General features: G+C 37.2%; 1 protein-coding gene across 3 annotated transcripts in view; it reads left to right on the plus strand.

Moving 5' to 3' along the window:
• Positions 1–26,393, plus strand: part of LOC115425842 (sarcoplasmic/endoplasmic reticulum calcium ATPase 2-like) — a 73,659-nt gene that overhangs the window by 12,795 nt on the left and 34,471 nt on the right. For all 3 annotated transcript variants that reach the window (XR_003936281.1, XM_030143640.1, XM_030143638.1), the window contains exons 4-5: positions 4,772–4,876; positions 6,940–7,078. Coding sequence is in view for 2 of the 3 variants with exons in the window: in XM_030143640.1 (XP_029999500.1) it covers positions 4,772–4,876; positions 6,940–7,078 (244 nt within the window). In the remaining variant the exon portion in view is untranslated. The remainder of the gene's footprint in view (positions 1–4,771; positions 4,877–6,939; positions 7,079–26,393) is intronic.

Raw genomic sequence — 26,393 nt, forward strand, 5'->3', positions numbered from 1 at the left:
TCATTCCCTTCTATTGTGTGTCCTCTTCCATGTTGTGTGTTGTGTTTTTGGTTGTTGCTATGTTTCTTCTTCGTTTTTGTTAGATCACGTTTGATCAAGTGAGGTTTCTGGCTCAGAGGACTAGATTCTAGATCGGCGGTAGGACAGAATCGTTATGTGTGTGGTGTGCTGTGTTGAGATTATCAGAGCACACCACTTGGGGTGTAAGAAAATATCAGTTCTGCAATATCTCTCAATATTTCGTTTCACAATACTGTATTGATATTAAAAAGTACTGTATCGATATTTTTAGGTATTTATTCAAATGGAGATATTGTTGAGGTTCATTTTTGTTTTTGTTTTTTTTATATTTTATTTATTATTATTTAACACTCTTTTGTTGATTAATGGTAGTTCCTTTGTTGGGATTGCACAAAAATAATGTTATGGTGTTAGTTATGAACTATTAGAATATGAACATTTAAACAAGATCTTAAACTGTGACGTCTATAAAACATAATTTAAGTTTTAACAAAGGAAAATTTTGTGATGTAACATTAGATCCTGTTGTGTGTTAGTATTTTTGCATATTTCTGGTGTAATTCCATTCTTCCAGGAAATAATCTTTTACAAAAGAAACCTAGCCTATAAAAAATTGTGTTTTTAACTTTTTGTATGGTCATATATCGTGATATATCGCATCATGATCCTAGCATTGTGATTTGTATCGTCTTGCCAGATTCTTGCCAATACACACCCCTGCACACCACACACAGTACGATCAAAACTGTTCAATGCCTGATTTTTTATCTTCATGTCTGAGGTCTGGAACTGATAAAAAATCTCTTCAGATGTAGAAAATCCTTATGTGTGTACCCCGCTTTAGCAGCGCTGATTTTCCCGCCCTGTTGAGAAGTTACTGCGTATACAAGGATATAAAAACAACAATTAAAATGACCAAACGATCAGCTTATATTACATATTGCAACTTGGAAAAATAGGAGGAAGAAATGATCGTCTAAGAAGAGGAGGTCAATGTCCTCTATCCATGCAAGTCCAGTAAAAATGCATCTATTTTCCAGACCGTGGTGGTATTTGACACTTGAGGGAGGCTACATCTTCCCAGCGATTGTGCGTGGTTGCAAAAGCCTTCAGCTGAGACGCCCCCAGTATTTCAGAGCGGAGAGTGATGCTTATTTTTTCAAGATTTTACCTCCTAATGTTATACACTTATGCGATTTTCTGCTCATCACACATGCGCCTTGTTTTTTTCTTAATCTACCTCACACATATCCTTTATTACCTGTATATATCCTTGTTTGTTGTCCATATTTCAGTATATTTCAGTGGTTCTAGTAGGACTTTAGTTGCTTATGTTTATTTAATATTTTATTCTGGAGTTTTTGCACATATCTACATTTTTCTTTAGTGTTTTGTATGATTTTTTTTTTTTATACAGTCCCTTTTGCTACTAAATAGAACAAAGCTGCTAAACTGATTCTATTCTATTCTATTCTATTCTATTCTATTCTATTCTATTCTATTCTATTCTATTATTTTCTATTCAATTAATACATATTTTTCATGCTGTGACAAACTCAGTTCAAATGTATCACTTCTTTACACAGATTTTAATATTGATGTCATGTTTTTGTCATGTTGATCCAGTCACGTGCCTTCATGTATTCATCAGAATGTGCCGTTACCGTATTTCCGTTCATGTTTTCCTGCCACGGTAACATGGCAGGAAAACATTTTGATAAGAGAGGCCCCTGTGTGCATGTGTGTGAGCTGGTATGTCGTGTGCATTGCATCGCCCAGTCAGGTGATACAGAGGTGTCAGTGGCTGCTGTCTGACAGTAGAGCAGAGCACCACTCAAGACCAAATTTGGACCCATACCCCACTGTGGGAGGGCTCTCATCAGACGAATGCCCACACCCATCTCAACATACATTTATTTCACGTCACACTTTAATCTGTCCTGTAGTGCTGCAGCTTTTAACACCTCTATATACAGCTGGTGGACGAACTAAATGAATATTCGCATCAAGCAGCATCCATTGAATCCAGCAAACAGGAATAAAAACAACAGATGGCTGCATGTTTTGGGAAGTTGTAAGTCACCTTCTGAGGAAACTTTAAGGACCTAAAATCAACTGTCTTCAGTGGAACACGTATATTAAAAATGCAATGGGTGTTGTGGAGTTATCGCTTTGACTATGGCACAAACGGTGGTGTTTCAGAGTTATGATCGTCATTTATGAAACATTTCACTAGAACGAATCTTAAAGATGTGCATTTCATATAGTGGAGTGGTTTTATGTAATAGAATGGAACCAAATATCAAACTATGAAAACATCATAAAATGTAAGAAGATGTCTAAAAACCTTATTTTCCAGAGATATGTTAACAATAAACAGGAGTACAGCAGTGATAGTTACTGATGGTATCTAATAATTTGTTCTGCTTTTTTGTAATTTAACCCTTTCATGCATGAATTATGAGAACGTGTATCAAGATTCAAGAAGAGTGTTTTTATTTTATTCCTCTTTAGGCATGAAAAAAACAATGCAATTGATTTTTTTTTTTTTTTTATGAACCTATTTTTCATGGTGTTACAAAAATGTCCACTCAGATGGACATGATCCGTTTAATTTTTGAAGCCAAGAAACATGTATTTACTAATAAACTGTGTAAAAACTATGAAATAAAAACATTTTAATGCTGCTAATCTGATGTTTTCTCACATTTTTCATACTCTAATACAGTGGTTCCCAACCTTTTTTGGCTAGTGACCCCATTTTAACATCACAAATTTCTGCCAACCCCAGACATTCAAAATGGAGACTTTTTTTTTTTTTTTTTTTTGCTAAAATTAATTTGTTTTTGATCATGTAATAGTTTGCTATACTATGTTGTAAATAAATGTTAATTTTAGACGACATTTAGTCTATATAATGTATATTATTATGGATGGAGGCAGAAAAGCCAGGTGTAGATTACTGCACAAAGTGAGAATTTTATTTTCCTTGGTCAGGATATGTACAGTCAGTCCAGCTTGGCTTTACAAGGCTGACAATTAATACTGAACAAACAAGAACTCAAACTATTAATTATGAAAGGGCTGCAGCATCTGAAACTGACCACAATGAACATTTGACAGTTAAATAGTACCACAGTGCTTCAGTTTCAGCTTCACAGTTTGTCATGTCTTTCATGTATTGGGATTGTCTCTCTCAACTCACCATATATTTTGTATTAGTAAGTTTTTATTTTTATTTTTAACAATTACTAGAAATTTCAGGCAACCCCATTTGAATTCCAGGTGACTCCACAAAGGGTCCCGACCCCAAGGTTGAAAAACACTGAGCTAATACTTATTACTCACTTCATGGAGATAATATATGACAAAAACCCTTTTTGTTTAAACAAAAAAAACCTAAACTGTTGATTACAGTCTAATATTAAAAATTAGCAATTAATTTACACTCAAACATGTCACTGCAGAACAGGTTTATCAAGAACAGCAAAGTTACAGTAATGGTATGAATTGCAATGTATGGGATGAGGAATAAGCGTTCACTGTGTTGGCTGATATAAAACTAAAACAACATAACCCATCAATATTCAAGAGAACCACTGTAGAATAACTGTCCACTGTAGTGACCACTATGCATGAAAGGGTTAATAACTGACCTATTCTTTGTTATGGACTGTACACATTAGCTGATTAGCCAAGTCATGTAACATTGCAGTAGGACAATATAAGCTCGGCTTCTTCCTACTCCTTTTCGGACATAAAGTATTGTAAAAGAGCTACAATGAAATAGTTAAAGATTGTGTGACATTTGTTTTTCTTTTTTTTTTTTTTGATTAACTTATTTCCTTCAAATATATTGGAATGTCCTGTTTAAATAGTTAACTTCATTTGCCTACTTATGTTTGAAATAAAGTCCATCTTTCTATGTATGTATGTACAGCGTTGTCAGCGTCTAACACAGCCACATACTTAAGTCTCACTGAGGTTGATTGTTTTATTATATTATGAGACATTAACTAATTGCTTGTGACACATGGGATAATTTTTATGCAGTTTTCTCAGTCACAGCGATCCAAATTAGACTGTGGGTCAGGATAGTTTAATTCCTTCTGGAAGCAGGAGATTACAGCAATAAAATGTGAATGTTTTTTGTTTTTTTTTTCTTGTATCACGGTCTGAAATGGAAAGCGGTTTCACTCAATAGAAACCCAAAAAATGCTTCAGAGACTGAGCGTTTAATAAGACACTTCATTCGCACACAATTCAAAGTGTTGATTAGAGATGAATAATTACTCATTTCCGCTGAAGAATATCAGCAGTGTCTGGACTAGTCAGTACAGAAAAGGCAGCAGCAGCAAAATGTAGCTTGTTCTTCCAGAATGTGTAACTTTAACTTCAAGACGTGGAAGTGTCGACCTAAAGTCTACGGTTTCGGTGCAGTTGTATCTTTTGATTTCTTTCCATCGCACATGAACTTTTACATAAGAAAAGAGTGGGATGATCTTCTGTCAATAACAATTTCTGGCTCAGATTAAATATCAGTGTTATCAAAAGCTCTTTATGTAAGACGTGGTAACCTGCCCAGTTCTTTTAAATGTATAACTTGTGAGATATTTCCTGTTTGTGTTGTATTAAGTTCGACCTCATATCCACACCGTTCTACACTGTTAGCTGATAAGCTCCTAAGTATCATTGTTTTTACTTTGTGAAATGTCATAATGACATGTTTGCTTTTCTGTGTGGCTTTCAGGTCCTAGCCTGGTTTGAGGAAGGAGAGGAAACTATCACAGCCTTTGTGGAGCCTTTTGTAATCTTACTCATTCTTATAGCTAACGCCATTGTTGGAGTATGGCAGGTAAGGAACGGATCAGAGCTTCAGTCACTGTATTTGCACCTGTTTTGAAAGTGTATTTCATTATGCAGCAGAGCAACTACTTTCTGTCTGAAATATCTCCACTAAACAGATTCATACCACTTTAGTTCCGTCCGACTCAGCAGTATAAAAACTTTAACTCTTTAAACCCTGACGTGTCTGTGGTGAGCATTCTCAATGTATGATTTACTTTAAATATTCATAAAAATTCAACCGTTTGCTCAATAGGAAAATACACTGCAAAAATCTAAATCTTATCAAGTGAATTTTTCTCATTTCTTGTCAAAATATCTCATCACACTTAAAATAAGACATAATCACCTAAAGAGTAACTTGTCAGTGAGATATAAGTACTTATTTTTAGGCAATAGATCTGGAAAATTTTATTTCAAGAAATCTTACCAAGATAATTTTCACTTGTTCCATTGGCAGATTTTTTTGCTTGAATTAAGCAAAAAAAAAATCTTGAATTAAGCAAAAAAAAAATATCTTGAATTAAGCAAAAAAAACAAACAAACAAACTTGAATTAAGCATAAAAATATGTCAGTGGAACAAGTGAAAATTATCTTGGTCAGATTTCTTGAAACAACATTTTCAAAATCTATTGTTTAAAAATAAGTTCTTATATCTCACTCACTCACCAGATCTTGAAATACTTATTTCAAGAAATCTTACCAAGATAATTTTCCCTTTTTCTATTGACAGATTTTTTTTTTTTTTTGCTTAATTCAATGTTTTTTTTTTTTTTTTGCTTAATTCAGGATTTTGTTTTTTGCTTAATTCAAGCAAAAAAGCTACCAATGGAACAAGTGAAAATCTTGGTAAGATTTCTTGAAATAAAATTTTCAAGATCTGTTGTCTAAAAATAAGTTCTTATATCTCACTCACAAGTTAAAAAGTAAAGTACAGTTTGTAAGATTTAGATTTTTGTAGTGTATCAAGCATGAGCATGCTCAGTGCACCCCCCGCTGCCTGTGGAATGGGGGGCAAAACACAGGGTAGTGAGTGAGACCAACTCAATATAAAAACAGATGGTTTGGGCTTCTATTTTTTACACCATTTTCCTTGTCATTTTTTTTGTTTTCACTGCTGTTTACAGTGCTCTTTTGATTTTCTTTCTTTTTTTCTTTTTTTTTTTTTTTTAATTTTTGATTTTTAACTGTGTTTTTACCGAGCTTTGACTGTGTAACTGCTTTTTGGAGTTCAACCAAGAAGGAGCTGGACTGCCTTAGTAAAAAAAAGAGCCCCAGAACAAAAACTACAGGGCCCAAATTCAAATCCTTGTTGTTGTTTAGTGTGTTCCATTCCACAGTTCTTGTCCAACATCCTAAATCTGTTATTGATATACATTCTGAGTGCCTTATTTAGTATAAACCTGTAAACCTTTAATTCCTCCCTTAGTTTTTCCTGTTATTTCACCTGTTTCAACCTAGAACACACAGTAAAAGAAAACCACTGAAGAAAATGAACACAAACACATACATACAGCAGATTTTATGACACTGAAACAGATGCAAATTCACAGCAGCACGTTTACCTGGAATAATGTCTCAGGGTTTAAAGGGTTAACACCTTAAAGCAACATAAGCAAATGTAAAATACATGTTGATACCGTCTGAAATGAATACATACCCTAAAGTTACTGTTGAATTATTCCTCCCAGCGCCACTATGTGCTGTGTAGTGCAGTATCATGTTAAAGTCCGTACTAGACATTTTCTCTTGTATGATTTATTTATTAAAAATGTGTGGGCAGTCCAGTCAGAGTGATGTGTTTTTCTTTGCTGGTGAAAAATTACCCTGGAGAAAGTCAAGAGGCAGAAAATAACATGACTTCTTGTGTTGCGTTTTTGGGTTGTTTTTTTTTTTTTTTTATTTCACAGGCCAAACTGTGATATAATAAACCTCCAGCTCCCCCCTCAAAGGGGAGTCGACTCATTCCGTTATGTCCAGCAGAGCCAGCAGCATGCATGTATTAGTTGAGGTGATATTATCAGCTCATCACTCAGAAATGTTGGCACTTAAACCTATTTTCTTCTCACCAGGAACGCAACGCTGAGGATGCCATTGAGGCGCTTAAGGAGTATGAGCCGGAGATGGGGAAAGTGTACCGACAGGACAGGAAAACTGTCCAGAGGATCAAGGCCAGAGACATTGTGCCAGGGGACATTGTGGAGGTTGCAGGTAGGTCAGCCTGCTCTTAGTGTGGCCATCTTTGACACTATCTTGCAACATTTAAAGGTTCTTTGTGCAACATTCAGAAAACTCTGGTGGCTGTTACCTGAACTGCACTCAGCCTCCAGTTGCTTTTTCTTGCATCTGTACTTACATGGAGTTTAAGTTGGATTCTGTCGTGCTCGGAGCCGGTCTTTTGTTGACATTAACCGACTCCATTTCTAATTTAACAGTAGCTAGTGTTGTGCACCGTTGCAGAGTAGCAGAGGAAAGGCATTCTGGCACTTAGAGGGAGCATCACGTCACATTGATAGATTTTCTTCCTCTCAGTCGTTTACATACAAATCAGTCTGGAGGTTGTTTTAGGCAAATAAATTGGTAGGTCTCATGTGAAAGGTCTGTTCACATATGGGTAATAAAACAAGTGATCAGTACATGTACATCTACACTTTTCAGCTTTTAAGTTGCTTTTTTAACCCCTTATTTTCAAAAAATGTCCCTAGTGATAAACCTGAGAATTAAGAATCTTTATTCGTCAGTATATTGTACATTAGCCTGGCCAGCTATCTGTCTTTCTCAATGAGAAATCAGTCTGGAATCATGGGGCTTGAATCAAAATATGAAGGCGGGACTAAGAGGCGCCGAGTAAACCAATCACAGATGAGACAGACGTGATGCTTTTGTCAGAGAAATTTAAGATTACAGGGTGTAATCTGTAATTCAATCCTTATTTTGAAATCAAACAACTGACAAGAGTTGTACAGAGATTTGCAGACTTGGAACTGACTTTGACTCGTGACAAAAAAAAAAAAAAGTATGACGCATTGCGAGCACCCGTCCCACCAAGACTTGTGATTGGTTTGGTATAGAATAGATCAAGTATATTTCATAGCGATTGACCCAATTCCAGACTGATTTCTCAGTTTTGAATACCCTGAGAAAACTTGATGTCTGGCCATGCTAACTGGACATGTGGACACAGACCGAAATTGAACCTTTGCATTTAACTCATCACTAGGTGAACATCCAGGAACACACTGCAGACTAGTAGCAGTGTTTTTGTTTTTGTTTTGTTTTTTATTTTCACAGTAGAATCAGCTTTATTTATATATTTATTTTGGGGGGTTGTACATAGTCTTATAGTCTAGTGTTTATTGGTTGGAGCTAGGGATGTAACGATTACCGGTATAACGATAAACTGCGGTAAAATTGCAGACGGTAAGTATTACCTTTTAAATTCTAAGTATCATAATAACCGTGTTTGATTACTGCACTTTTAGGGGAAAAAAAACATATGTAAAGCTATGCTTTTATGTCAAATATTTAAGTATAGTTTTGATTTATTACAATATTTATTTAATATACCTAATATTTGGAACCAATATTCACTTTTAAAGTCTTTGAAAAGGTTTGTTAAGCATCTTTGTGTTATTTGTGCTATAAATTATATACATTTTTAAAATCGGATTTTTTTTTTTTTTGTGTGTGAGTGTTTTCTGGCCTTTTATGTTGATATAGTAGGTTAAAGTGAAAAAATTAATAGGCAGATGAGATAGATGAAGTTGTGCTGAAAAAAAAAAGATACCAAACATGGATATAGTAAACATTTGTTTATATAGTATATAAAGGCAAAATCAAAAGTACTGAAAAACGGCCAAAATAGGCTCAGATCACTAAGGGTTAAAATTTGAATGTTTCTGCCAACAGAAGGTACGTTGCGCCTGTAATTGTATTTGTTTTTTGGGATTTTTTTTTTTTTTCAAAATACAACTTGGTTAAATTATAAGTACTTTTTGAACATTTTGAGCCCAGTTTCTACAATACCGCGATAATAATGATAACCGTGATAGTTTTGGTCACAATAACCGTGATATGAAATTTTCATATCGTTACATCCCTAGTTGGAGCATAGGGGTTTTAACTGGGGTTAAGTGCCTTGCCCAATTGCTCTGCTGTTCCTGGGAATCGAACCGTCAATCATTCGGTCATTGTGGTTTTGGCCAGATAAAAACAACAACATTATCGACGTCTCTTTGCCACTGTGACTACTGGCTGGTGGAAAGTAACAGCTGATTTAATGAACCAATAAGCAGCCAAATAGACACATGGACAAAATGTGAGTAGATGCACCTAACAGCCAATCACTGAAGCCTTTTGTTTACCAGAGAACTGTCCCTTTGGTTTTGTTCTAAATCAGTGGGTGATATAATCAGAATCCTCAATCCCTGCAGTAATTGTTTTGTAAATTCAACAAAGAAATAATTAAAATAACCATCATGTATTTTTAGAGCAGACTTTCTACTGAAGATAGTTTACAACTCTGCCTTCTCTTAACCATTTTTTGGAACTGACTTTGACTCGTGACAAAAAAAAAGTATGACGCATTGCGAACACCCGCCCCACCAAGACTTGTGATTGGTTTGGTATAGAATAGATCAAGCGTATTTCATAGCGACTGACCCAATTCCAGTTGGTGTGGTGCAGGCTATCACATGCACTAAAAAGGAGTAACCTTGAAATACACAGAAAATTGGAAATTTAACACCAGAGCGGCTTAAATTTTTTTTCTTGTTGATGTGTGAAAGAGCTTATTTGTTCATGAGTGTATTTATAATCAAGGAAGCCAATAGGAGTTTTCATGTGATGGTTTATCACTGCTGCTTGGCTCCGGCTCAGGTAAAGCCTACTTTGGACAGATGATACCGGTCCTGTTTTGGTCATGCATTACATTTAGCTCAAGTTGAAACCTCCCCCTTTCCCATGTGCCACTGCAGAGGTGACTCACCCTGTAAGAGAGATATATTTTCAGACGTTCTTATTAACCCATTGTCTCAGGGGGCTGGGTGCAAATGGTGTTAAGGCTCACTTTGCTTTACTTTTCTTGGCTCGGGGTGTGTATTTGTCCCGACTTGTCAGGTTTAAGCTCGCTCGTCCCAGCTCAACAGTTTTCCTCCTGTGCAGCTTGTGGATGGAGTGATTCATGCTGCTGAGGTCCAGTCAGCATATTTCAGCAGCTGAAATCCTGAATGTAAAGCTTTGATTTCAAGCAACTCTTTGCGCCCAACACACACACACAAACACACACACAGTTTTTTTGCAGAGACGTGCAGAGATGTATGGTGGAATGCCGTAGTTCTTGAACCACTATCGTTATCATGATACTTCGTTTAACCCCCGAGCCACTGAAGTGATGCATACTTTTTCTGTGCATAGTGGTAGCTTTTATTTTTAGCTGTCATAGGCTGTTTAGATTATGGAATGCTGTATTTATAGCCACCAGTGACAGTCGTGAAGATGACAGGTGTCTGGTCCCAGCCCATGTGCGCCCCTCCCATCCTGATCTGGGGAACATTGCTACAGGACAGTGTTCAGCAGGACTCCTGTATAACCTTGACAAGGGCAAATGCAGCACAAATGCCTTTTTTCTACACAGAGCAGTGCGATATAACCAAAGTATCCCGATATGAGTCATCTCATGTGCGGATAGTGACACATATCACAATCCAGCACATTTTTTTTTACATTCAGTGCAAAAAATGCTTATGTAATACACATACATCCTCAAGAAATAACAGACACTGATTCAGATCGGACTCTTTTTATTTAGAACATGTATGTACATTTTCAGTTAAACATTAAACTGAATGTAAAATACTATAAAATGCAAAATTGGATTGGTCTGTATGATTCTGTCTTAGGAAAAAAAGTGTTTTAAGTTTCATGTAGGTATGTCTGCAGCATAATTTACAGGTTCTTGCATTACTTTCATACAAGTGAAATTCTAAAATGTAAAAAGAAACATAAAATAGAAGACATAATTCAACTACTGCAGCAAACAAAATGTATATGCCTAAAATGGAGCTGCAGTTATGTAACTGCAAAGGGCTTCAGTTTGTTTAAATAAAATACATGACCATGACAGCTCATCTGTTTGTTTACATTCTGCATATTATCTACATCTCTAACAAAACAATGACTTATCAGTCTGTGTTTATGCAGCGAAGCGTTGTGCAGCATATGCTCACATGACCTAGAGAAATGGATGAAAATAAAAATGACCTCTATATAGAGTTACTATAGATTCAGCCACATTGACCTTAATAACCAAGCAGGTAGACTCATGGTTCTGTTTATCCCCGTCACATACTGCAGTATTGTCTTGACAATGATATTTTCACCAAAAAGCCTAAAGTATGATGTGAATCTTATTGAAAAGAGATGAAATTCCAACTAGAACTGCTCCAACTGAATTGTAGTAACAAACAAAACTGCAAAAGTGAATATAGGCCAAACATAAATAGTACTGGTATATAAAATTCCAAATGTAAATTTGGAACACTTTCAAGTTTAAAGTTCAGAAGCAGAATAAGGCACAGAATGACTAAAAAATATAGCAAGTAAACAAACATGCCTGCATCTGTGCTGTGTAGGAGAATGCAAAGCACAGGCTCAATGACAAAGGGTGCTGCTGTAGAAATGTGATTTAAGACACAATGGAATAAAGGTAGGAGAGCATCTATTTAGTTAATTTAATGCTGTTTGATCACATCACTGCCTCATTAATACAGAATATTGTGTCTTTGCCTGTCGTGACACTGACTATGCTTCATGAATAAGGCAGAGTGCGCTAAGCTTGAATATGTGGATCGGGTTTAAAAGGAAACTTGTGAGTGAAAGCCCATTTTCTCCATGCATATTATAGGCCTGGTTATTTAAAAAGCTTTGATAAAACTAACAGAAGGCTTTACTGTCAGCAGTTTGAGGCTTAGAAATGCAGCCCAGCAGGGAGTGAAACCTGCTTACAGTCACTTCCCCAAATCCATCGAATATCTTTGACAATGGCGACGCATTTTTTTTCTGAATAATATTTTCCTAAAGCTCCAAAGTGACCCCTGCCATGCAGAGGAGGAGGAGTGTGATGACGCAGATGCCGGCCAGCTCGTTGCTGAGCCGAGGCCGAGGACACAGAGACGAGCCCTCTGTGGCTACTTCAGCTGTGAGAAGAATCGCCTGTAGCCAATCTGCAGCTCGCTGTCAGGGGGCTGATGTGGGTCCAACGCTGCCTCCCACTCATCGCTCATCAGCCGCACACAAACATGCTCGCTGAAACCTGCTTAATGTCTCTGAATTAAAGTGTAGAGTAGGTGTTCATTCCTCAGACTTTTATCTTAACAAGATCTTTTTTTTTTGGTTCTATCTAATGATGGGAATCAAGAACCAGCACTTGCTCAGTCACTTGGAATCATTACTCTAATTGCTTAACGTTTCCACTCATCGGTTCTACAACGTCAAATGCGTCAACAGTTATACAAGTTGTCCAAGTTACCTCCAAACTGTAATTCATGAGAGATTATTTGTTACTGTTATTTAAAAGTAATCCCTTACCTTACAATATTACTGTCTCAGAATTGTAATGCACTACATGACTCCTGTATTATATTTGAGTTACATAGAGACACCCCCCTCAAAATAAGATATAGGAGAGCCTTGGGACATATAAATTTTGCGCCCTAAAGTACATATAGATGGATAGCTCAATAAATAACACTACGGTCTACAATGTTTGTATCCCAGGAGAAACATTTGCATTTTTTTCAACATTTTACATGTTCAAACGGGGTGTGGCACCAAGGACGCTGGAAAAAAAATGCATGGTATTTCTTTAGGCTTGTGTCTTATATTTGGCTCCGACAGCTTTTACTCGCTCGTTTTGTGTCAGCGATTCAAAGTCTGTCTGAATTTCCTCGTTGTCCGTCCACTTGTTGTAGCTTCTCTTTTGGTCCATTTTCCGAATTATCAAAATACAAAGCTTGTGGAAATTACATGAATTACATATTGGTGGTGAACAGAATGTGGAAATGCTGCGAGTCTAGTCCACCACTCAGTATTCTGCAGCACACAGCCCCATCCCTTAAAGTTCCTCGTAATCTGGAAAGTACTACCTCCCTACCAGGAACTTCTTCGGGTAAATTCGGGGCCGGGGGAAAGTCATTTACCTGGGTAATTTTCGGTAGAAATGCACCAGGAACTTTGAAAGTTCAGGGTAATGCACAAAGTTCCTGCAAAGTTCCTGCGGTGGAAAAGGGCCTATTGATAAAGAATTCTAACTAGCCATAGAGACATTACCTTACCTTGTCATTGCTGATCACAGGGATCATGCTAACTAGCTTCTTAAAGCAGGGTTAGGGTTAGTAATGAACATACGTCCACATGGACAATGGACTGTCTTCTGCTGTCTTCACCCATTGGCTGAACACCAACAGGAAATAGAACTTTACATTTTTGATTACTAAAGGCTTTGCAGTCTGGCTGTGTTTTTTAGGTTTGGTTTTTTTTTTTTTTCATTTGAGCAATTAAATTATGGTTGAAAAGTGTGTTGTAATGCACGTGCTATTGAACATGTTCTGAGTAAAATATTACTGAAAATTGATTAGTAATGCCTTACACTACTGCATTACAGCAAAAAGTAATCCTTTACTGTTATGCATTACTTTTGTAATGTATTACTCCCAACACTGGTCATCATGTCATTTCCATATTTTAGTTCAGAACGTGTTGCACATGGTATCGAGGCAGAAATGCTTTAAAGTATGGTTGTATTTCACCAGTAAAGACAACACTAAGGCCAATTTTCAACAGCTGCAGAACTTCCATTAAAACAAAAGGGGGAAATACCTCCAACATGCAAGAATATTTAGCCACACAGCATCTAATTAAACTGCACCAATGTAGTGTCTGATTTGTTTGATTGGCTGCTTAGTGGAGGTGGTGGTGACTCTGGAAGTGGAGCATACAGCAGCCAGTAACATTAAACTCCTTTGGGTTCCGTTGATACTGTTAATGTTGGCTCCATTTCACTGTGTCAGCCTGCTTTCATTATTGTTTATGAGTAATCTCCATGTCTTATAATTACATTTAGATGATGATGAGGCTCAGAGGTTACAGCGGGTAGCTCTCACACTCCTTTAACTACCCCAGTATAACCCTTTAGGAGATGTGTGCAAATTGAATGCATATTTTTAGAGCATGTTTGGCATTAAAAAGTTAATACGAGCAAAGGCATTTGTTCTATAGGTTATTCCCTAATCCAATGAGAATCAATAATGGAACAGGAATCGTTAAATTCTCACCAATTTCCATCCCTAGTGCTGTTGTTTTGGGTAAATTTTTCATGGATGATCCTACTAATTGAGGTGTCATATGATGCTTTCAGGTGTATGGTATTCTTGGGTTGCAGTTGTAAATCAAAACTTCGGACTTGAGAAAGAATACATCTCTGACATTTGGGTTAATTCATTTTACGCAGAGAGATCTAATTCCTCGTAGTTATTCATAGATGAGAGTGCTCAACCAAATTTTTGTAAAATATTAAATCAGTCACCTCAATGATGAAATGATGTTAGTGGGTAATATTTCGAGTTAACACAGGATCAAAAATCAGATATTTTAACAAGACATTACAACAAGACCTTAAACACTGATTGGATTATGATGTAAACATTAAGTTACATTAAGTCTCACTTGTATCTGTGAATTGAATTGTATTGATTATGTGTAAGTAAAGACAAAGATGAGCTGCTTTTCTTGATAGCTTAAACCTTTTAAGAGTGGAAGTTTAATGGTTAATGTTTGTCCATACTCTCAGTGGAGGACAGTGGTCAAGCAAGATAGAGAAGAATGAAAAACAGAAGCAGTATTAGTGAGAACAAAGCTGTAAATCATTGAATTTAAACATTATTATGATTTTGGTTCTCTCTAAATTACAAATGAATTGTCCACACCTTCGCACAACACTGTGGGAAGGTTCTGAGTGAATGCAGCCATGTTTTTAGATCAGTAAAAGTTGCTGGGAGCTGCACTTACAACCCACAGATCCACACTATTTAACACATCCTGAACACTGAGCAAAATAGAGACTCTGCAAGTTAATGAGGGATGGACTGCCAGTGTTTAACATAATAATTTGATTAGTGTCAGTACTGGTGTTATTTCACTTTATTTTGTTTTTGTCATTTTTCCCCCTTCTGTGCTACAGAAATAAGGAAATCTCCATTATTAAAAACGTTTTTCAGGCCTTTATCACTACCTTTGAATGAGTACAAATATAGGAAAGAATGTTCAGTAATACAGAACAGATCAGGCACTACATTGTTATCGCCCACCACGGTGAAATGGTATCTTATTTGTGTGATTTGTAGTGAATACTCATGTTCAGCTGACATATCTGTGCTTTACTTTAATCTAAAACTTGTCCAAATTTTTAATAGATCTCATAAATCTCAGTTTTACTCCTCTTTTTACTATTATTTAGATGATGCTTTGGTTTTTGTCTCAATTTTATGTAAAACTAATAAATTCTTCGAAATATAACTAAATCTTTCTTCAATATCAGTCTTAGTTTGAGTTTTATTAAACAATCTGACAAGGTTTACATCACAACTATATGAAAGAATAGGGCTGGGGGGAAAAATCGATTTGATTGATTTTAGATTGATTTTATTTTAATTTTGCGTAATCGATTAATAATGGATGAGATTCACTTTTCAGAGCAGGACTGTGAGTGACCTGACTGCTGAGGCACGGCTGGATTTATCTCACGGGCCCCTGGGGGTGACGAGGTGTCTCAACCTCACTCACAACGGTTCTGGCACGGGAGGGGCACGGAGGAAGGGTGGGGAAAACACCTCCATGGGAGGTCCTACCGGCCTCAAACTCGAACCCGCAGTGTGGAGGAACTGGCCACCCAGACCGACAGGTCGGCGGAGGACCTCTGAGGCGGGTGTCAGAAGCCGATCGTCCTGGGAATATTAACTTGGATCCACACTCAGCCATAGGTGATAGTATGGTTACTGTGGAGTTAGAGAAACAATAAAGTGACAATTATGGACTGCTGTCCTCCTGCTCTGACAGACAATCATGGACCGCTGCCCCCCCCAGCTCTGACAGATTGTTTCCAGTGACTTTCTTGTACCAAGGGCCCAACATGATTTTGTTTCAGCGGGGCCAAAATTGGTAGCGCCGCCCCAGGGTGATAGTAATGCACCTTAACGCTAGAAGCCTCCAGCCATAAAATATAATAAAGATGACGGACAACTCTGTTCTGAGCCACTGTAGAAACATGGCAATGTTTCTGTCCAGTTCATTATTTAAGAGCAGATTCATCTTTTTACTGCTGAAATTTCACATTTATTTCCTTTCTAATGTGTTGCATGGCTGCGGTAGTCAAATAATCAGGTTATAGCTCAAAATTGTACTTTGGTATCACTAAATTAATCTGAATTAGTCAATTGATACTGAATCAAATCTGATCAAATTGAATGGTGATTAATCGATTCAGAACTTTATGAATCTAAATTGAATCGATTAAGGAAATTGACCATCGTACCCAGCCCTATGAAAGAATGTTCAGTAACACAGAACAGCTCAGCCACTACATCACTATCACCCACTACGGTGAAATGACATCTTATTTGTGTGATCTGTAGTTGATACTCATGTTCAGCTGACATACAGTATCTGTGCGTCCTAATGCAAATACACAACCACACATTTCTAGTGGGACAGAAGTGGTGACTTACGGTGATTGTTACTGTGTTTGCATTACTTTATTTTTAGGAAAATCCTTCATATTATACCTTTTAAGAGAGGCTTAAATGTACTTGTTGAAAGCTGCAGGAGCTCAGTATGCATCTAAACCAGTGGTAAAAGTCTGCATCTTGTCTGTGTCACAGCGTTACACAGTATTTGCTGCCAGTTTACAGTTTGGTGTTGAGAGCCTGCACATTTGGACTGGACTTTGTAGCTCAGAGCTCAGCGGGTTTGTTCTCTGCTGCTTGTGAAGATGAGAAGTCTGGTAGTGACGGGGCCGCATGCGGGGGGTTTAGTATATGGGAGGATCTCTCATCTGCTCCTATTGTGTGGGAGAGAGATGACCTTATAGGGAAGCGCTTTGTGGATATCCATTCCACCGCGCCATGCTCAATGCACAGCGACCCTGCCCATCAGCACCCGCACCCTGCACCCAGATTCCAGACACCACGGATAGTATGTGGCATTTACTGTGGCCTGGCAAGCGTCCGTTGTCAGTGACGGACTGTCTTTTGGCAAATTTCCAGACTTGTCAGCAAGATCAGGAGAAACTGTGTTGACTTGCTGACCGTGGAGACAGGCGGTAGAAACGGTGCACAGAGGTTTTAATTCCGACCACATGCTGGGGGTCGGCAGTGCTGACCAGTGAGTTGAGCTGCCAGCACCAACACACACTCTTGTTAATCCTAAGATATATACCACACTGACTGCTGGGAATCCACACTATGCTGTCTGCTCATACATGGGATGGTTAGAGGTCACACTTTAATAGGGGGCAGCAATGAAAGTCTCACACTAAGGCGAGACATAATGCGTATTTCTGATCTGTTTGGGTGATTCTTGTGAAGATGTTACAAGTTGTACCAAAATTAAAGGCAGTTGCATAATTCATGTGCCCATTTTTGACGTATTTCAGACATTTACAGACACAATATAGAAAGAAATGAAGCTATGCTGCTGTGTTGCATTAAGTACTTTAACAATTTTTTTTATTACGCAAACAGATAGCTTTAACAGTTTTTAATATACAGTATTGTGCAAAAGTCTTAGGCCAGTGTTTTTCAACCTTGGGGTCAGGACCCCACGTGGGGTCACTTGGAATTCAAATGGGGCCACCTGAAATTTCTAGTAATTGATAAAAAAAAAAAAAAAACGTGCCAGTAAAAATATATGGTGAGTTGAGAGAGACAATCCCAATCCATAAAAGACATGACAAACTGTGAATCTGAAACTGAAGCACTTTGGTACTGTTTATTTGTCAAATGTTCATTGTGGTCGGTTTCAGATGCTGCAGCTCTTTCATAATTCATAGTTTGAGTTATTGTTTGTTCAGTATTAATTGTCAGCCTTGTAAATCCAAGCTGGACTGACCAAGGAAAATCAAATTCTCACTTTGTGCAGTAATCTACATCTGGTTTTTCTGCCTCTGTCTATAATAATATACATTATGTAGACTAAATGTCATCTAAAATTAATGTTTATTTACAACACAGTATAGCAAACTATTATATGATGAAAAACAAATAAATTTTGGCAAAAAAAAAAAAGTCTCCGTTTTGAATGTCTGGGGTCGCCAGAATTTTGTGATGTTAAAATGGGGTCACGAGCCAAAAAAGTAGGGCAACCACTGTCTTAGGCCAACATTGGGTTTGTTGGTTTAGTTAAGTCATAGTGACCACACATCTGCATTTCTCATGTCTCTGTATTAAGATGCAATGTGGATATATCTGAATCGGAATCATCTTTATGTAAATGCAGACCAAGTAGATATTGTCTCTTTAGTAAATTATAAGTTCAAGATGTAACAGAAAATGTAAGAAAAGCAAAAATAAGAAAAAAAGTTATAGTTAGAATTATTAGTCATTGTGCAATGGTGGATCTCAAGGGAGAATGTTAACTGTTCATTAAAGTGACTGCCGTGGGGAAGAACTATGTGACGTATGTGTAGCAGTAAAACCAAAATTTCAGGAAAGAAACAGGTTCTATAAACCAAAGTGCTCGTATTTAGTGTGACCTCCCTTTGCACTTAACGTGTCTTTAACTCTTTCTTCAAACAATATGAGATTTATTGCATTCATTTTCTGATGTTTTAGGTTTCATTTAAGACATATCAGATGTTTCGAATTGTTTGTGCTGATTCTTGTCATGGGGTCAGGGGTCACATACTAAATACTTACTTTAACCTTTAGAGCCCATTTAGCTGAGTTTTTTGCATGTCTTTTAAGGCTGTGCATGTATTTTCTTGTTGTACGTGAGGAAAAGAGAAAGAGAAAAAACAAGTGGTGCCAGGCACAACAAACCCCGCCCCTCGAATGTATTGTAACTTATTTTGGCATCGATCCAGCAGATGTCATCATGTGTATGTGTGTGTGTTGATGTCAACATAGACATAGACAGCATAGAAAAATTTTAGCCAGTATGAGTAAATGGGGGGGGGGTTTATAAAAAGTTTGAACTTTGACCTGCCTTTCCTAAAATGTAATCAGATCCATTCTGGGTCACTAGCAATCTATAAACCCAAACTGGTATGTATGTTTTGCTGCTGAAGTGTCAACAAACAAAGAAACAAACCAAACCAAAAATAATACCCCTTGCCTCCCCTTAGGGGGGCAAGGTAATAAATGTTATATGCTCAATTGGTGGTCTAAGACTTTTACACAGTACTGTGTATTTCCATGGTTCTTTTCTTTAAGCATTATGCCAAGGGTGAAAAATATTTGTTAAAAGGATCTGACATGTTATGAAGTTATTTAACTTTGCAATTATAATTTATTTTGAAAAAACTTTTATTTTCATGCTGTAAATAGTTAAATCTTGCATTGTTGAGAGTACACGTTGGATTACATGTTTTATAGTCGAATTACAGCACTGAGTTTGCCAGTTTCTTTCTGTAAGTTTGTTCTTTCCCAGGATGTTTTTCTATGCAGCCACAACATTAAAAGTCAAAAGTCCAAAGGCCAAATCCCTCCAGCCGTTATTCTCTCACAGGATTGCTGTGTGGGCTGTGTTTATCTCAGAATGTTGCTGTGTTGGATAAAATGTAATTTGCTAAGTTTTATTTCTGAGTTGATGCATGCTGATGTCATTTTACTGCTTTCTCTCGACTTATTTTGATGGGAACATTAACAGTCAGAGTACTGGGACCAGTTTTGTTACTGTGGCAACAGAAACAGTTTAGTGCTATGTGGAGGCCTGCTCTGCTGCTTCAGATTCATATGAGACAAAGACAGAGCTGAGATAGTACTTACACAACCGGGGTCACAGGCGATCGGCTCTGAAGTTAACAGCCACATGTCTGGACATGACTACGCCACAGCAGGACGTCAAACTACACATAAAGACTCACAGCAAATTTTCATTTAGACAGACTCTTTTTTTTGCTGAGAACTGTTGAAACCATTACCAAAACCTATTAACTTAAGCTATCATAACTATGAAGAGGTCATTATCATCTTTCTGAACCAGAAAGTTTCCAGCTCTGTCCAAAGTGCACATTTTCCACCTATTGTGCATTTAACCAGCAAAAATGTACCAGTATTTTTCTTAAGAGTGTAACATAGCACCCATGTATTGGCACATTCTCATGATATTAAGACATCAGGTTTTATTTCCTCCATGATTGTGCAAAGTCAAGGTCACGTAGCATCTTTATTTCACCAGATTAGACAAAAGAAAGCAACAAGTGATAAAAAAGATACAGATTTGTATTCCGATATTACAACTAAATTTAACAAAATATGTCTGTAAGGGTAGGCTGAAAAGTTCAAAGTTTGACAATTAATGATAAATGGCAGATGAAACTTATACTGTTGATAACTCTTAATTCTACAAAATGTTCAAGTGTTGGCTGTTGCAGGTAAAAATTTGGGCATGTGGCAATACTGAGTACCTGCTTTGCTGAGGAAGGCCTTTATCTCTCAAGGAGACGCAATCTGATATGGTGTCCACATTTGGGCTGGATGTCCCTGCTTTAAAAAATATTTAGCCTTGAAGAAATCCTGATGACAGAAGTGATTACAAAGTCATATCTTCTGTTGGGGTTGTCACTTTGCCCGTACCTCCATCTTAGACTTGTGATTGTCATAACCCAGGAATGCTTGGAGGAAATTTCTTCGCATTTGTCACGAAGGTTCATCTGAACTCAATGATGAACTGATTAGAATTTAGAAGCAGACTTTGAAGGTCACTGAGACTTTCCTCAACATGTTTTTGGCCATAACTCAAGAATTCATAGCCCCAAACTTTGCATGAGTAATAAGATAAAATGATGTTTAGATCAGTCATCATTTACATTGTACATGATGTTGTGAAAAAAACTTTTCTGACCTTTTATTCTAAACCATACTCCTTCAAGACTGTATATTTCTCACCTGAAAAGATTCCCCCGAAAACATACAAATCTATACGGTGACAGAGTGGGTTTTTGCCAAAACACACGCTTAATACTTTTCATTAAGGCTGCCTGATATAGCCAGATTCCTCTATGATAATATGTATCACAATGCAATAATTGTTTCCTTCTTTATTTGCAGTTTCTTTTCATAATTTACTTGTTGCTTTTATACGAATTTCCTGCCTTCATGTGTGTAGAAGAACGCAAATCACTTAAATGACAAGAAAACATTGCGAGTGTTAAGAGGACATAGATGCAAGTTAACTAGCAAATGTACAGTAGTGTACCATTCAAGGTAAAAGTAGCACTGTCGGAAAAATGGATGTGGGACCCCAAGAGTTCCCATATTGAAACATAAATGCCTTCATATGCTGCTGTAGGTTAGTTAAAGCACCTGTCTAGAACATGGAAGATCCTGGGTTCAAATCCCAGCAGTGCCATTTGCAAATTTCCCCATTCTAAGACAATAAACAGGGTTCCCTCGGAGTCTTAAAAAGTCTTAAAAGTCTTGAATTTACAAATACCTTAGTTTAAAAGGTATGAAATTTGATATGGTAGGTCTTAAGTTATGTTGCCATCAATGTGTTTAAATGTATCTGGGAAATATCCAAACTGCAAAGAAAATAACATTAGTCGCCTCAGTTCCACCCGTTTCAACCCGACAATTTATATTGAAATTAGGGACCAATTATTGCTAACTTTGCAGACCCTGGTGAGAAATTAGTTGGAATGGTGGGAATCAAGGCACTGGAGTAAATAAATTTTCCTAAATTGTAGGAGTCACACATTTTTGCCAATATGGCCATAAAATAGTCATTAAGTTCTGTTCTAAGTAGTTTTAAAAAGGTCTTAAAAAGTCTTAAATTTAACTTTTAGAAACCTGTAGGAACCCTGATTAAGGCATCACATCATCTTCATACCCTAGAACAGGGTTGTCAAACTCATTTTAGTTCAGGGGCCACATTCAGCTAAATTTGATCTGCAGTGGGCCGAACCAGTAAAATAATAACATAATAATATATAAATAATGTCAACTCCAAACTTTTCTCTGTTTTAGAGTGAAAAAAGTAAATTTACATTATGAAAAGGTTTACATCTACAAACAATCCTTTCAAAAGATGTGAATAACATGAACAAACTGAAAACAGAAGTGTAATTTTAACAATATTCTGCCTCAGTTTATCATTTACATATTGTACATTATAACGTACAGATCACTGTGGATCTACAAACACACAGAACATTTAATAACAGACAGAAAATTGTTAAAATTGTATGTACTTCTCTTAAAACATTTCAGGTTGTTCATATTTGTTCAGGTTATTCACATTTTTTGCGAAATAATTCTTTGTTTTAGTGTAAATACGTGTGTAAAAAGAGAAAAATTTGGAATTGTCATTATTTTTATGTTACTGGTCCTGCCCACTTGAGATTGAATTGGTCTGAATGTGGAACCTGAACTAAAAGGATTGTTAATATCTTAGTGTAATTTTTATTTTTCACAAATTCATCCCAAGGGCTGGACTGGATCCTTTGGCGGGCCGGATTTGGCCCCCAGGCCACATGTTTGACACCTGTGCCCTAGAACATCACAGTCAACAAACTTTTCAGGATAGTCTTGTATCAGTACTGCTCTTAGAAGAAGCAGTGTTGGAAACCGGCAGGACACCTCCCCTGTTGCCGCTCTGAATTGGCCCACTCTTCATGACAGGAGGTCAGCCTTTTGTTTGGCTGCCATCAGCACATGGAGCCTCCTGGCTGGCCCTGAGGAGGCCCGGCCTGTCGAAACCCGAACTATCCGCTAACACACGGCAGGGGCAGGTGCCAGTCAAAGCCGGCAGCTCCGATGCCATTGCTGCCTTGATCGGTGTTGAAAGGTTTGCTTAAAAGGCACCTCTGGGAGTCATATTGGGTGCGATGTCTCAACAGGTCTTGGCTATTGTCACTGTGAAATGTGTGGACTGTATGACGTGTTGGCAAGCACAGGGGTGAAAAAGTAGCCATGGTTGAAGAGATGCTTGGACTGTGGCCAAGTAGGATGTTGACACAAAAGGACAGATGATATATACACACTTCATCAGAGCTGGTCTGCGGTTAAAAGTAGCCCCAGGACAGTCCTGGTACCACAACACTCAGCTGGTGTCTTTGAAAACATCAGCAAGTGCAGCTCTTAGCAAACCATCCTCTTAGATGGGATTCTTGGCTCAGCGCTCGCTCAGGGATTCTTCAAAAAAGAAATTATTTAGCACAAGAAATGTTACATATGCATCAAGGATGTAACAGTAAAACCTTTTGTTTGTGTACAGCAGCTAAAGCTAATTGGGTTTACTCATTTACAAGGATGAGATGGTGCCATGTTTGGATGATTACTGTTGAAATGTAATGGGATACAGAATACTGGTTACACTCAAAATTGCATCATAAGATCCTATTTTATTGGCTTATTTCATATGATCAATTTATAATTACTTTTTTAACATAAACTTTGATCGTATGACAGAATGAACAAAAAAGGATGCTTACAATTTTTGTTCATATTGGGAAAAGATGCTTGTTTAGCAGTAGAGACATATCCTGTAAGCCATCGTACCATTGGTGTTGGAGCCAAAGCTGCACTTCCAAAGATGTCCCACTTCAGTATTTGTGAATACGTGTTACTTTAGTTGCTGCTTTATTTTATTTTAACATGAAACATGTTGCTTTTTTTGTGAGAATGGTCCTCGGGAAGCACTAATTTTGCAATTTTACAATTTTCATAGAGTAAAACTTAAATAATGACAATTATATAGATATATAGATATATGTTGCCCAGGCTCTCAAGAAGATATTCTCTTTCAAATGATGCCTATTACAGTTTGGTCTTCCATTCTAAGCCTAAACCTACATGAAAGTTCCATGAAAAGGTTAAACTGATCCCTCTCCTGTGTCTTTTCATCTGTGAACCAAGTTGTGTGACCTTTTCAGAAGTGGAGCTTCCATTGCGCCAATTGTTCCAGGTTCAGATGGTTTAAAGCTGCATCTGAGCTCAACATTAGTCCTTCTCAGAAAGGCTGACACGGTCTGTCTTGATTGGCCGCTGCCTGTTGACAGATCGCTGTTCTGACACAGCTGTCAGGACATCGAATACGTTGACAATCGTCCAGTTTCTCGCAGGGTCGTGCCTCTTTAGTCAGAAGAAAGGCCTCGTGTTACGTTGGAACTGTGTGAGGTGAAGATGTTGGCATCCCCTTGTTAATGTGACAGCTTTATGATGACTTGTATTACGAGCGCGTAGACCCACGGCGGTGAAAGGCCGCAGCTGCCGTCGTGCTTCGACTGTTAAATTTAATCAGTGGGTGAACATATTGGAATAGTTTTCCCTTTTTTGGCTGCATGTCGTTGGTGTGTTTGCCGTTTTCCCTCCCTTCTCTCAAAGGGCACAAGAGGTAAAATGACCAAACATTTCCCCCAAAATGGAAAACTCCACATTGATGCATTTATCAACTCGATGCTAGATGTTGTAATAAACTGATACTGTACGTTCCACATGGTTTTGCAGAGATTTTACCAGTAGACCTTTTGACTTGTTGAGGCAGAAAAATGGAACAAAGTCAGAAGTAGTGGGACTAGTATTCAGATCCTTTATGTAATTAAAAATACTAATACCACACTGTACATGTACTCACTTGCATGTAAAGGGCTGAAGTAATGAATTGCTCAAGTAAACTTATGTAGGTGTTATCAGCAAAATGTATTTAAAGTATGAAAAGTCCAAGTAAAATGGTCTCTTTCAAATATATACAATGATATTGGGATCGTTTTACCATATGTTACATTTTACTGCTGTATTTGTTTGAGGTCGAGCTCATTTTAACCAGTTTTTACGTTATTTATAGTTAAATCTACAGAAAAACCTCATAAGATCATCGCATGTCAGTGGTGTTGCTTTTGTGTATCTACAGGGTGTCCCATAAGTCTCCATACATAGGAGACATAATACATATGATTTTAACATGTATTTCTTTATATTTCTTCTTTATAGTTCTTCAGCAGTGGAGGACACGCATTGAAATGTGTTCCCGACAAAATGGCAGTCATATAGAGCATATTATATAAATAAAAATGGTTTATGTCAAGAAACGTTTATTTTTCCTATGTATGGAGACTTATGGGACACCCAAATCAGCAAACTTCAACCAAATCCAAGTTTAAACAGATTTTTCTCAGCCCAGGAACACTTAACCCTTCAGTTAATTACAAACCTGTTGATGAAAATCTGTAATCTGTAAATAATTAAAGCTGTCAGACAAATGTAGAGCAGTAAGACATTCAGTATTTACCTCTGAGATGTAATAGAATGAAAAAGTTGCATAAAATGACAATGATAGTAGTGAATTGTCATAAAACTTGCTTTTCAGGTGAGATTTGCTAAGATTAGTGAAATTATTTCAACATTGAGGCTCAGACGGGGATTAAAGTGGAAGGGGGAAAAAACCTTCCACAGCAGAGATCGTCATTGTATTGTTACAAAAAAGAGCAATAAGAATAATGTATAATGTTAATTTCAGGGAACATACAAATGAGTTGTTTATTAAATCAGGATTGTTTAAGTTTAAAGAGTTAGCTGAATTAAGGACATTGCTGATTGCGTTTAGAGCGAGAAACGGACTTTTGCCTGCAAATTTGCAGAGATTATTTGTTTTAGTATCAGAGGATGAAGAACATAGAAGGAGGTTTAATTTTAAACAGCCAAGGGTAAGGACTAATGGTAAAGCAAATGTGTATTTCTGTTGTTGGTGTCAGAATGTGGAATTCTTTGGCAATGGAAGAGAAAAGCTGTGCAAATATTTTTCAGTTTAAAAGGTTGTGTAAGGAAAGAGTAGAGAAGCTTTATAAAAGTGTGTAATGAAATAATTTCACTTATGGATGTTGGATTTGTTTTATTTGCATTGACTATCATGTAAACTGTAAAATAGCTGTAACGGCAACCTATCTGATGTAAGCAGGTGTTTCAAGAAAGGGGCAGGTATTAGAAGTTTTCTTCATCCTGCTCCTTTCCAATCATTTAGATTGGAATGAATAAATAAATAAATAAAAAAATTCTTTTAGTCTTCAGCTTAATCCATATCTGGGAAACTGCCTCTAAGAAAAGCTGTGTTTATTTTTATACAAAGCCTGCATAAGATAAAATTGAAGTAAAAAAATATCTTAAATATCTTAAATATCTTATTCTTTAAAAGCATTATATTTCATCACGGAGAGTCAGTCATGTTTCATAACGGTAACAGTGAAAATTATCTGCTGTTACACACACACACACACACACACTTTATTCTTGGCTGAGGGTTTTTAAATCCATTTGAC

The sequence above is a fragment of the Sphaeramia orbicularis genome, chromosome 9 (assembly GCF_902148855.1).
Source record: "Sphaeramia orbicularis chromosome 9, fSphaOr1.1, whole genome shotgun sequence".
Lineage (NCBI taxonomy): Eukaryota > Metazoa > Chordata > Actinopteri > Kurtiformes > Apogonidae > Sphaeramia > Sphaeramia orbicularis.